The 13,857-nt window shown below is 42.8% G+C and overlaps 1 protein-coding gene across 4 annotated transcripts in view; it reads right to left on the reverse strand.

Annotated features, from left to right (window-relative positions):
* Positions 1-13,607, reverse strand: part of LOC117333589 (astakine-like) — a 21,210-nt gene extending 7,603 nt beyond the window's left edge. Inside the window, exons 1-4 of one of the 4 annotated variants that reach the window (XM_033892943.1) lie at positions 13,458-13,586; positions 7,030-7,168; positions 6,613-6,735; positions 6,333-6,431 (exon numbers count right to left, since the gene is read on the reverse strand). In XM_033892943.1, the coding sequence (XP_033748834.1) occupies positions 6,409-6,431; positions 6,613-6,735; positions 7,030-7,168; positions 13,458-13,511 (339 nt within the window). In that variant the 5' untranslated portion in view covers positions 13,512-13,586 and the 3' untranslated portion in view covers positions 6,333-6,408. Of the gene's footprint in view, positions 1-1,595; positions 1,732-6,332; positions 6,432-6,604; positions 6,736-7,029; positions 7,169-13,392 lie in introns of those variants that run through there. The other 3 variants (XM_033892944.1, XM_033892947.1, XM_033892946.1) reach the window with 3 other exon arrangements.
* Between the last annotated feature and the right edge of the window lie 250 nt (positions 13,608-13,857).

Genomic DNA, 13,857 nt, shown 5'->3' on the forward strand with positions numbered 1-13,857 from the left:
ATGTTAGGGTAATTCATGTTTATGTTAGGGTAATTCATGTTTATGTTAGGGTAATCCATGTTAATATTAGGGTAATCCATGTTTATGTTTGGGTAATTCATATTTATGTTAGGGTAATCCATGTTTATGTTAGGGTAATCCATGTTTATGTTTGGGTAATCCATGTTTATGTTAGGGTAATCCATGTTTATGGTAGGGTAATTCACGTTTATGGTAGGGTAATCCACGTTTATGTTAGGGTAATACATGTTTATGGTAGGGTAATCCATGTTTATGTTAGAGTAATTCATGTTTAAGTTAGGGTAATCCATGTTTATGTTAGGGTAATCCATGTTTATGTTAGGGTAATTCATGTTTATGTTAGGGTAATCCATGTTTATGGTAGGGTAATCCATGTTTATGTTAGGGTAATCCATGTTTATGTTAGGGTAATCCATGTTTATGTTAGGGTAATCCATGTTTATGTTAGGTTAATTCATGTTGATGTTAGGGTAATTCATGTTCATGTTAGGGTAATTCATGTTGATGTTAGGGTAATCCATGTTTATGTTAGGGTAATTCATGTTTATGTTAAGGTAATTCATGTTGATGTGAGGGTAATCCATGTTTATGTAATGGTAATTCGTGTTTATGTTAGGGTAATTCATGTTTATGTTAGGGTAATCCATGTTTATGTTAGGGTAATCCATGTTGATGTTAGGGTAATCCATGTTTATGTTGGGGTAATTCATGTTTATGTTGGGGTAATCCATGTTTATGTTGGGGTAATTCATGTTTATGTTGGGGTAATTCATATTTATGTTAGGGTAATTCATGTTGATGTTAGGGTAATTCATGTTGATGTTAGGGTAATCCATGTTTATGTTAGGGTAATCCATGTTTATGTTAGAGTAATCCATGTTTATGTTAGAGTAATCCATGTTTATGTTAGGGTTATTCAGGTTTATGTTAGGGTAATTCATGTTTATGTTAGGGTAATCCATGTTTATGTTAGGGTAATTCATGTTGATGTTAGGGTAATCCATGTTTATGTTAGGGTAATCCATGTTTATGTTAGGGTAATCCACGTTTATGTTAGGGTAATCCATGTTTATGGTAGGGTAATTCATGTTGATGTTAGGGTAATTCATGTTTATGTTAGGGTAATCCATGTTTATGTTTGGGTAATCCATGTTTATGTTAGGGTAATCCATGTTTATGTTAGGGTAATCCATGTTTATGGTAGGGTAATTAATGTTTATGGTAGGGTAATATTCATGTTTATGTTTGGGCCATGTATAACTCCTGACATCACTGACGAATCCTAGACAGACGAAGCGACTATTATGATGTAGTTCATCGGCGTATAATGTTGTTCAAAAATGTTACATTGTTGTATTAAGTTCTTTCTTAGACAATGTGAAGATTTCACATCCATTATATAATGTCGACCTTAGATCTAGTGAATGATATTGTGCAAAATATAAACACAGGAGCTGTAGGTTTATTATGAAATTGCTTACACAATCGACGAATTCCAATTAGCTTTTCCCACATTAAGTGTTAAATTGCATTTCAAGGTTGTTTTTTAACAGTAATTCTTATCATGTACTTACTAGAACCATCCTGGCCCAATGGCCGACAGGTACCAGCCGCCATGAGACCTCGCTTTCCAATCGGCTGGTTGTTTGCTACACAACATTCGCCATGCCCACAATCTGAGGCAGATGTACAGTCCTCTGCTGAGACAAACTACAAAGGAAAGGAGTGCAATAAATGTACAGAAACTAACGTATACATAATCACATTTGAACATGTTAGTATGTAAAGAAAAGTTATTACAATTGATTAAATATATATTGTTGACAAATTTTTTTTTTTCATTTTGAAATGTTTTTATTCATCCTTTTGCATTATTGTGAGTACATCAAATACATAGAAAAAGCATTAATTATAGAATATGACAAAACAAATTGATTTGCGGTATTTTAGATAACTACATTTCTCAGGATTTTGTAAATTTGAAGCATGAAACAAAGACAATGACACTAAACCTATCACGTTAACCTTTTTATTTCACCTTTATCGAAGTTTCGTGTGCAATATTTTGTTTTCTATCCATCATGATTAACTAATACGAGTCATCTTAAATGATCTCCTGTGTCAGTAGATAGGTAACCGAGTCACTGTCACAACATTTATATAATGTTTAATCTCCTGTGTCAGTAGATAGAGAACCGAGTCACTGTCACAACATTTATATGATGTTTAATCTCCTGTCAGTAGATAGAGAACCGAGTCACTGTCACAACATGTATATGATGTTTAATCTCCTGTGTCTGTAGATAGAGAACCGAGTCACTGTCACAACATTTATATGATGTTTAATCTCCAGTGTCAGTATAGAGAACCGAGTCACTGTCACAACATGTATATGATGTTTAATCTCCTGTGTCAGTAGATAGAGAACCGAGTCACTGTCACAACATTTATATGATGTTTAATCTCCTGTGTCAGTAGATAGAGAACCGAGTCACTGTCACAACATTTATATGATGTTTAATCTCCAGTGTCAGTATAGAGAACCGAGTCATTGTCACAACATTTATATGATGTTTAATCTCCTGTCAGTAGATAGAGAACCGAGTCACTGTCACAACATTTATATGATGTTTAATCTCCTGTGTCAGTATAGAGAACCGAGTCACTGTCACAACATTTATATGATGTTTAATCTCCTGTGTCAGTAGATAGAGAACCGAGTCACTGTCACAACATTTATATGATGTTTAATCTCCTGTGTCAGTAGATAGAGAACCGAGTCACGGTCACAACATTTATATGATGTTTAATCTCCTGTGTCAGTAGATAGAGAACCGAGTCACCGTCACAACATTTATATGATGTTTAATCTCCTGTGTCAGTAGATAGAGAACCGAGTCACTGTCACAACATTTATATGATGTTTAATCCCCTGTGTCAGTAGATAGAGAACCGAGTCACTGTCACAACATTTATATGATGTTTAATCTCCTGTCAGTAGATAGAGAACCGAGTCACTGTCACACCATTTATATGATGTTTAATCTCCAGTGTCAGTATAGAGAACCGAGTCACTGTCACAACATTTATATGATGTTTAATCTCCTGTGTCGGTAGATAGAGAACCGAGTCACTGTCACAACATTTATATGATGTTTAATCTCCTGTGTCAGTAGATAGAGAACCGAGTCACCGTCACAACATTTATATGATGTTTAATCTCCTGTGTCAGTAGATAGAGAACCGAGTCACTGTCACAACATTTATATGATGTTTAATCTCCTGTGTCAGTAGATAGAGAACCGAGTCACTGTCACAACATTTATATGATGTTTAATCTCCTGTGTCAGTATAGAGAACCGAGTCACTGTCACAACATTTATATGATGTTTAATCTCCTGTGTCAGTAGATAGAGAACCGAGTCACTGTCACAACATTTATATGATGTTTAATCTCCTGTGTCAGTAGATAGAGAACCGAGTCACTGTCACAACATTTATATAATGTTTAATCTCCAGTGTCAGTAGATAGAGAACCGAGTCAGTCACAACATTTATATGATGTTTAATCTCCAGTGTCAGTATAGAGAACCGAGTCACTGTCACAACATTTATATGATGTTTAATCTCCAGTGTCAGTAGATAGAGAACCGAGTCAGTCACAACATTTATATGATGTTTAATCTCCAGTGTCAGTATAGAGAACCGAGTCACTGTCACAACATTTATATGATGTTTAATCTCCAGTGTCAGTAGATAGAGAACCGAGTCACTGTCACAACATTTATATGATGTTTAATCTCCTGTGTCAGTATAGAGAACCGAGTCACTGTCACAACATTTATATGATGTTTAATCTCCTGTGTCAGTAGATAGAGAACCGAGTCACTGTCACAACATTTATATGATGTTTAATCTCCTGTGTCAGTAGATAGAGAACCGAGTCACCGTCACAACATTTATATGATGTTTAATCTCCTGTGTCAGTAGATAGAGAACCGAGTCACTGTCACAACATTTATATGATGTTTAATCCCCTGTGTCAGTAGATAGAGAACCGAGTCACTGTCACAACATTTATATGATGTTTAATCTCCTGTCAGTAGATAGAGAACCGAGTCACTGTCACACCATTTATATGATGTTTAATCTCCAGTGTCAGTATAGAGAACCGAGTCACTGTCACAACATTTATATGATGTTTAATCTCCTGTGTCGGTAGATAGAGAACCGAGTCACTGTCACAACATTTATATGATGTTTAATCTCCTGTGTCAGTAGATAGAGAACCGAGTCACTGTCACAACATTTATATGATGTTTAATCTCCTGTGTCAGTAGATAGAGAACCGAGTCACCGTCACAACATTTATATGATGTTTAATCTCCTGTGTCAGTATAGAGAACCGAGTCACTGTCACAACATTTATATGATGTTTAATCTCCTGTCAGTAGATAGAGAACCGAGTCACTGTCACACCATTTATATGATGTTTAATCTCCAGTGTCAGTAGATAGAGAACCGAGTCACTGTCACAACATTTATATGGTGTTTAATATCCTGTCAGTAGATAGAGAACCGAGTCACTGTCACAACATTTATATGATGTTTAATCTCCTGTCAGTAGATAGAGAACCGAGTCACTGTCACAACATTTATATGATGTTTAATCTCCTGTGTCAGTAGATAGAGAACCGAGTCACTGTCACAACATTTATATGATGTTTAATCTCCTGTGTCAGTATAGAGAACCGAGTCACTGTCACAACATTTATATGATGTTTAATCTCCTGTCAGTAGATAGAGAACCGAGTCACTGTCACACCATTTATATGATGTTTAATCTCCAGTGTCAGTATAGAGAACCGAGTCACTGTCACAACATTTATATGATGTTTAATCTCCTGTGTCGGTAGATAGAGAACCGAGTCACTGTCACAACATTTATATGATGTTTAATCTCCTGTGTCAGTAGATAGAGAACCGAGTCACTGTCACAACATTTATATGATGTTTAATCTCCTGTGTCAGTAGATAGAGAACCGAGTCACCGTCACAACATTTATATGATGTTTAATCTCCTGTCAGTAGATAGAGAACCGAGTCACTGTCACAACATTTATATAATGTTTAATCTCCAGTGTCAGTAGATAGAGAACCGAGTCAGTCACAACATTTATATGATGTTTAATCTCCAGTGTCAGTATAGAGAACCGAGTCACTGTCACAACATTTATATGATGTTTAATCTCCAGTGTCAGTAGATAGAGAACCGAGTCAGTCACAACATTTATATGATGTTTAATCTCCAGTGTCAGTATAGAGAACCGAGTCACTGTCACAACATTTATATGATGTTTAATCTCCTGTGTCAGTAGATAGAGAACCGAGTCACTGTCACAACATTTATATGATGTTTAATCTCCAGTGTCAGTAGATAGAGAACCGAGTCACTGTCACAACATTTATATGATGTTTAATCTCCTGTGTCAGTAGATAGGGAACCGAGTCACTGTCACAACATTTATATGATGTTTAATCTCCTGTGTCAGTAGATAGAGAACCGAGTCATTGTCACAACATTTATATGATGTTTAATCTCCTGTGTCAGTAGATAGAGAACCGAGTCATTGTCACAACATTTATATGATGTTTAATCTCCTGTGTCAGTAGATAGAGAACCGAGTCACTGTCACAACAGTTATATGATGTTTAATCTCCTGTGTCAGTAGATAGGGAACCGAGTCACTGTCACAACATTTATATGATGTTTAATCTCCTGTGCCAGTATAGAGAACCGAGTCACTGTCACAACATTTATATAATGTTTAATCTCCAGTGTCAGTAGATAGAGAACCGAGTTACTGTCACAACATTTATATCATGTTTCTTTTTATACTTAGGAGCCGTCAAACACATGTGATAAACGTCAACAATCAGTTGAATAATCTGATGTATAGAAAAATTACAACATCTGAATCGAATCTTAACATTGCTCACGGGTAATGTTCAATCAAATGTTAACATTTCCCAGTGGGAATGTTCAATCAAATTTTATCAGTTCTTAGGGAGATTTTTTAATCAAATATTAACAATTTCTCAGTGGAAATGTTCAAGTAGGATTTCATTGGTTTATAAAATATGTTTTGACTGGATTTGCTGATTAGATTCTTCTTAAAAGACCGCCATTTATTATTGTGATTAGTTAATTGTTCGCATTCAATTTATTTATTTTAAATCAGGACATGAAAACTGGATATGGAAAACCGGTGACTAAAAAATATCTATTTAAAGAACAAAACAACAAGAAATACTCATTTATTCTTTATTTCGTTTACTTAAATATGGTATCCCGATACAAAATGGCGTTTCCAGTTTTATCATATTCTACAAGTGATGAGTGCAAACACCTGAAAAGCCATAGAGAAGAAACAAGTTAGTAGCATTTTTAGCTCAAGATACATTTAAAACAAATAAATGATGTACTTCACAGAGAGTCGTTTAGTGGAAATATTTCATTTTAATTAAAAACGTCAATTTTTGCAATACAAGTAAATGAAAAATGAATTTACGTAACCGATAACTATTTACCTGATTCCCCAAGGGGTACCTCAAAAACACCACTTCCTTTACACGTGAGGTGACCGTCACATGGACAAGAGGTTACGACGCCAGAGGGCGGTGTACTTGCACTTCCGTAACGGGTCAGGCAGTCTAGATATGACAAATATTTACATTGTAAGTTAATGTTTATCTTGTCCACACTACACCGCGGAAGTATTTTTTTCATCAACTCATTTGTTTATTTTGTAAATTCCATTACCATAAAGAGAAGTGTATTTTAATTAACGGAATTTCAAAAAGAAATGTTGGAATAAATTATTCCATTTGTAAATCGAAAATATATGTTAACTGCGAAAATATAACAATTTGTAAAATGATTATTTACATCTTTTTTATAATTCATGTATTGTTAAATCAAGTATCCAACAATAGAAACACACTCACGTGAGCCTTCCTTGCCCAGAGCCTGGCAGTGACCCGTTACAATAAGAAGCATCCGTTTCCCTATCGGCTGGTTGTTTGTAACACAGCATTCATTAGCTCGACAATCAAGGTGGGAGTGACATCCTTCTGACACACCAAACTGATTTAATAATGGTAACATACAGTAGTGGGAGTGACATCCTTCTGACACACCATACTGATTTAATAATGGTAACATACAGTAGTGGGAGTGACATCCTTCTGACACACCATACTGATTAATAAGGTTAACATACAGTAGTATTTCGTGTGAATTTGGTCGATCTCCCGCATGGGTATGTACAGACTAAGGATCTATGTGATGCGTTTGATACCAACAGTTGTCAGGAACGTCAATATCTAATATGGATGTTATATGATGTTAGTAGAATTGACGGAGGATCTAGGGGCCTGTAGTGTAGATACCTAGAGGGTGACGGAGGATCTAGGGGTCTGTAGTGTAGATACCTAGAGGGTGACGGAGGATCTAGGGGTCTGTAGTGTAGATACCTAGAGGTGACGGAGGATCTAGGGGTCTGTAGTGTGGATACCTAGAGGGTGACGGGGGATCTAGGGGTCTGTAGTGTAGATACCTAGAGGGTGACGGAGGATCTAGGGGTCTGTAGTGTAGATACATAGAGGGTGACGGAGGATCTAGGGGTCTGTAGTGTAGATACCTAGAGGTGACGGAGGATCTAGGGGTCTGTAGTGTAGATACCTAGAGGTGACGGAGGATCTAGGGGTCTGTAGTGTAGATACCTAGAGGGTGACGGAGGATCTAGGGGTCTGTAGTATAGATACCTAGTGGGTGACGGAGGATCTAGGGGTCTGTAGTGTAGATACCTAGAGGGTGACGGAGGATCTAAGGGCCTGTAGTGTAGATACCTAGAGGGTGACGGGGGATCTAGGGGTCTGTAGTGTAGATACCTAGAGGGTGACGGAGGATCTAGGGGTCTGTAGTGTAGATACCTAGAGGGTGACGGGGGATCTAGGGGTCTGTAGTGTAGATACCTAGAGGGTGACGGGGGATCTAGGGGTCTGTAGTGTAGATACCTAGAGGGTGACGGGGGATCTAGGGGTCTGTAGTGTAGATACCTAGAGGGTGACGGAGGATCTAGGGGTCTGTAGTGTAGATACCTAGAGGGTGACGGATGATCTAGGGGTCTGTAGTGTAGATACCTAGAGGGTGACGGGGGATCTAGGGGTCTGTAGTGTAGATACCTAGAGGGTGACGGGGGATCTAGAGGTCTGTAGTGTAGCTACCTAGAGGTGACGGAGGATCTAGGGGTCTGTAGTGTAGATACCTAGAGGGTGACGGGGGATCTAGGGGTCTGTAGTGTAGATACCTAGAGGGTGGCGGGGGATCTAGGGGTCTGTAGTGTAGATACCTAGAGGGTGACGGAGGATCTAGGGGTCTGTAGTGTAGATACCTAGAGGGTGACGGGGGATCTAGAGGTCTGTAGTGTAGCTACCTAGAGGTGACGGAGGATCTAGGGGTCTGTAGTGTAGATACCTAGAGGGTGACGGGGGATCTAGGGGTCTGTAGTGTAGATACCTAGAGGGTGGCGGGGGATCTAGGGGTCTGTAGTGTAGATACCTAGAGGGTGACGGAGGATCTAAGGGCCTGTAGTGTAGATACCTAGAGGTGACGGAGGATCTAGGGGTCTGTAGTGTAGATACCTAGAGGGTGACGGAGGATCTAGGGGTCTGTAGTGTAGATACCTAGAGGTGACGGAGGATCTAGGGATCTGTAGTGTAGATACCTAGAGGGTGACGGGGGATCTAGGGGTCTGTAGTGTAGATACCTAGAGGGTGACGGATGATCTAGGGTTCTGTAGAGTAGATACCTAGAGGGTGACGGGGGATCTAGGGGTCTGTAGTGTAGATACCTAGAGGGTGACGGAGGATCTAGGGGTCCGTAGTGTAGATACATAGAGGGTGACGGGGGATCTAGGGGTCTGTAGTGTAGATACCTAGAGGTGACGGAGGATCTAGGGGTCCGTAGTGTAGATACCTAGAGGGTGACGGAGGATCTAGGGGCCTGTAGTGTAGATACCTAGAGGGTGGCGGGGGATCTAGGGGTCTGTAGTGTAGATACCTAGAGAGTGACGGGGGATCTAGGGGCCTGTAGTGTAGATACCTAGAGAGTGACGGGGGATCTAGGGGTCTGTAGTGTAGATACCTAGAGGGTGACGGAGGATCTAGGGGCCTGTAGTGTAGATACCTAGAGGGTGACGGGGGATCTAGGGGTCTGTAGTGTAGATACCTAGAGGGTGACGGGGGATCTAGGGGTCTGTAGTGTAGATACCTAGAGGGTGACGGGGGATTTAGGGGTCTGTAGTGTAGATACCTAGAGGGTGACGGAGGATCTAGGGGTCTGTAGTGTAGATACCTAGAGGGTGGCGGAGGATCTAGGGGCCTGTAGTGTAGATACCTAGAGGGTGACGGAGGATCTAGGGGTCTGTAGTGTAGATACATAGAGGGTGACGGAGGATCTAGGGGTCTGTAGTGTAGATACCTACAGGGTGACGGGGGATCTAGGGGTCTGTAGTGTAGATACCTAGAGGGTGACGGGGGATCTAGGGGTCTGTAGTGTAGATACCTAGAGGGTGACGGGGGATCTAGGGGTCTGTAGTGTAGATACCTAGAGGGTGACGGGGGATCTAGGGGTCTGTAGTGTAGATACCTAGAGGGTGACGGAGGATCTAGGGGTCTGTAGTGTAGATACCTAGAGGGTGACGGAGGATCTAGGGGTCTGTAGTGTAGATACCTAGAGGGTGACGGGGGATCTAGGGGTCTGTAGTGTAGATACCTAGAGGGTGACGGAGGATCTAGGGGTCTGTAGTGTAGATACCTAGAGGGTGACGGGGGATCTAGGGGTCTGTAGTGTAGATACCTAGAGGGTGACGGAGGATCTAGGGGTCTGTAGTGTAGATACCTAGAGGGTGACGGAGGATCTAGGGGTCTGTAGTGTAGATACCTAGAGGGTGACGGGGGATCTAGGGGTCTGTAGTGTAGATACCTAGAGGGTGACGGAGGATCTAGGGGTCTGTAGTGTAGATACCTAGAGGGTGACGGAGGATCTAGGGGTCTGTAGTGTAGATACCTAGAGGGTGACGGGGGATCTAGGGGTCTGTAGTGTAGATACCTAGAGGGTGACGGGGGATCTAGGGGTCTGTAGTGTAGATACCTAGAGGGTGACGGGGGATCTAGGGGTCTGTAGTGTAGATACCTAGAGGTGACGGAGGATCTAGGGGTATGTAGTGTAGATACCTAGAGGTGACGGAGGATCTAGGGGTCTGTAGTGTAGATACCTAGAGGGTGACGGGGGATCTAGGGGTCTGTAGTGTAGATACCTAGAGGGTGACGGAGGATCTAGGGGTCTGTAGTGTAGATACCTAGAGGGTGAGGGGGGATCTAGGGGTCTGTAGTGTAGATACCTAGAGGGTGACGGAGGATCTAGGGGTCTGTAGTGTATAGATACCTAGAGGTGACGGAGGATCTAGGGGTCTGTAGTGTAGATACCTAGAGGGTGACGGAGGATCTAGGGGTCTGTAGTGTAGATACATAGAGGGTGACGGAGGATCTAGGGGTCTGTAGTGTAGATACCTAGAGGGTGACGGAGGATCTAGGGGTCTGTAGTGTAGATACCTAGAGGGTGACGGAGGATCTAGGGGTCTGTAGTGTAGATACCTAGAGGGTGACGGGGGATCTAGGGGTCTGTAGTGTAGATACCTAGAGGGTGACGGGGGATCTAGGGGTCTGTAGTGTAGATACCTAGAGGGTGGACGGAGGATCTAGGGGTCTGTAGTGTAGATACCTAGAGGGTGACGGGGGATCTAGGGGTCTGTAGTGTAGATACCTAGAGAGGTGACGGGGGATCTAGGGGTCCTGTAGTGTAGATACCTAGAGGGTGACGGGGGATCTAGGGGTCTGTAGTGTAGATACCTAGAGGGTGACGGAGGATCTAGGGGCCTGTAGTGTAGATACCTAGAGGGTGACGGGGGATCTAGGGGTCTGTAGTGTAGATACCTAGAGGGTGACGGGGGATCTAGGGGTCTGTAGTGTAGATACCTAGAGGGTGACGGGGGATCTAGGGGTCTGTAGTGTAGATACCTAGAGGGTGACGGAGGATCTAGGGGTCTGTAGTGTAGATACCTAGAGGGTGGACGGAGGATCTAGGGGTCTGTAGTGTAGATACCTAGAGGGTGACGGAGGATCTAGGGGTCTGTAGTGTAGATACCTAGAGGGTGACGGAGGATCTAGGGGTCTGTAGTGTAGATACCTAGAGGGTGACGGGGGATCTAGGGGTCTGTAGTGTAGATACCTAGAGGGTGACGGGGGATCTAGGGGTCTGTAGTGTAGATACCTAGAGGGTGACGGGGATCTAGGGGTCTGTAGTGTAGATACCTAGAGGGTGACGGAGGATCTAGGGGTCTGTAGTGTAGATACCTAGAGGGTGACGGGGATCTAGGGGTCTGTAGTGTAGATACCTAGAGGGTGACGGGGGATCTAGGGGTCTGTAGTGTAGATACCTAGAGGGTGACGGAGGATCTAGGGGTCTGTAGTGTAGATACCTAGAGGGTGACGGGGGATCTAGGGGTCTGTAGTGTAGATACCTAGAGGGTGACGGAGGATCTAGGGGTCTGTAGTGTAGATACCTAGAGGGTGACGGGGGATCTAGGGGTCTGTAGTGTAGATACCTAGAGGGTGACGGAGGATCTAGGGGTCTGTAGTGTATAGATACCTAGAGGTGACGGAGGATCTAGGGGTCTGTAGTGTAGATACCTAGAGGGTGACGGAGGATCTAGGGGCCTGTAGTGTAGATACATAGAGGGTGACGGAGGATCTAGGGGTCTGTAGTGTAGATACCTAGAGAGTGACGGAGGATCTAGGGGTCTGTAGTGTAGATACCTAGAGGGTGACGGAGGATCTAGGGGTCTGTAGTGTAGATACCTAGAGGGTGACGGAGGATCTAGGGGTCTGTAGTGTAGATACCTAGAGGGTGACGGGGGATCTAGGGGTCTGTAGTGTAGATACCTAGAGGGTGACGGGGGATCTAGGGGTCTGTAGTGTAGATACCTAGAGGGTGGCGGAGGATCTAGGGGTCTGTAGTGTAGATACCTAGAGGGTGACGGAGGATCTAGGGGTCTGTAGTGTAGATACCTAGAGGATGATAGAGGATCTAGGGGTCTGTAGTGTAGATACCTAGAGGGTGACTGGGGATCTAGGGGTCTGTAGTGTAGATACCTAGAGGGTGACGGAGGATCTAGGGGTCTGTAGTGTAGATACCTAGAGGGTGACGGGGGATCTAGGGGTCTGTAGTGTAGATACATAGAGGGTGACGGAGGATCTAGGGGTCTGTAGTGTAGATACCTAGAGGATGATAGAGGATCTAGGGGTCTGTAGTGTAGATACCTAGAGGGTGACGGAGGATCTAGGGGCCTGTAGTGTAGATACCTAGAGTGTGACGGAGGATCTAGGGGTCTGTAGTGTAGATACCTAGAGGGTGTCGGGGGATCTAGGGGTCTGTAGTGTAGATACCTAGAGGGTGACGGAGGATCTAGGGGTCTGTAGTGTAGATACCTAGAGGGTGACGGAGGATCTAGGGGTCTGTAGTGTAGATACCTAGAGAGTGACGGGGGATCAAGGGGTCTGTAGTGTAGATACCTAGAGGGTGACGGAGGATCTAGGGGTCTGTAGTGTAGATACCTAGAGGTGACGGAGGATCTAGGGGTCTGTAGTGTAGATACCTAGAGGGTGACGGAGGATCTAGGGGTCTGTAGTGTAGATACCTAGAGGGTGACGGGGGATCTAGGGGTCTGTAGTGTAGATACCTAGAGGGTGACGGGGGATCTAGGGGTCTGTAGTGTAGATACCTAGAGGGTGACGGAGGATCTAGGGGTCTGTAGTGTAGATACCTAGAGGGTGACGGAGGATCTAGGGGTCTGTAGTGTAGATACCTAGAGGGTGACGGGGGATCTAGGGGTCTGTAGTGTAGATACCTAGAGGGTGACGGAGGATCTAGGGGTCTGTAGTGTAGATACCTAGAGGGTGACGGAGGATCTAGGGGTCTGTAGTGTAGATACCTAGAGGGTGACGGAGGATCTAGGGGTCTGTAGTGTAGATACCTAGAGGGTGACGGAGGATCTAGGTGGTGTATTGCCCTTTAATGTTAATAAATGACATAATTTTCAATGTAGGATTTCAAAATGATGGCAAGTAAATGTATCAATATTCAAACGTGATATACGCGTTACTTGAATGTACCACGTGACTTTTCTCCAACAGTAAGGACCCTAGCGCTTCCTTCCGAGCAAGCTATAATAATATAGGTTGACGTACCTTGTTCACAATTGTTGTGAGACAAATAAAGTCTATAGTTTTTACGACAAACATGATGTTCTCACCATAAACACCACCGTTACGAGGAAGAGAGTGATACCAGCTGGTCTGAACGTCATCCTAGCACGTAATATGTCCAAGTCAGGTATCGGATGTGTATGTGTGCCAGGTAGTAATCTTATCAGTTAGACTGGTGTTAGATTCCAAGATTTTAACCACTGGAACGTACCAATGACAAATATAAATAAAACTGATAAGGCTCCTTCCAGGTGACACTCTTTTCTCTAAATCCGAAACAATCACTTTATCTTCTGATTAGCTAAGAAAGTTTTAACAACACTCGACAATAAACTTATACCTGAATTAGACCAATTCCTTATTCTACAGGCCCCATTGTTATAATTGTCATTAATTATGACATTCTCTTGTTACTGCTGTTGGACAGTTGTGTTAATATGTCGATAG

This window comes from Pecten maximus, chromosome 8 (genome assembly GCF_902652985.1).
Source record: "Pecten maximus chromosome 8, xPecMax1.1, whole genome shotgun sequence".
Taxonomy (NCBI): domain Eukaryota; kingdom Metazoa; phylum Mollusca; class Bivalvia; order Pectinida; family Pectinidae; genus Pecten; species Pecten maximus.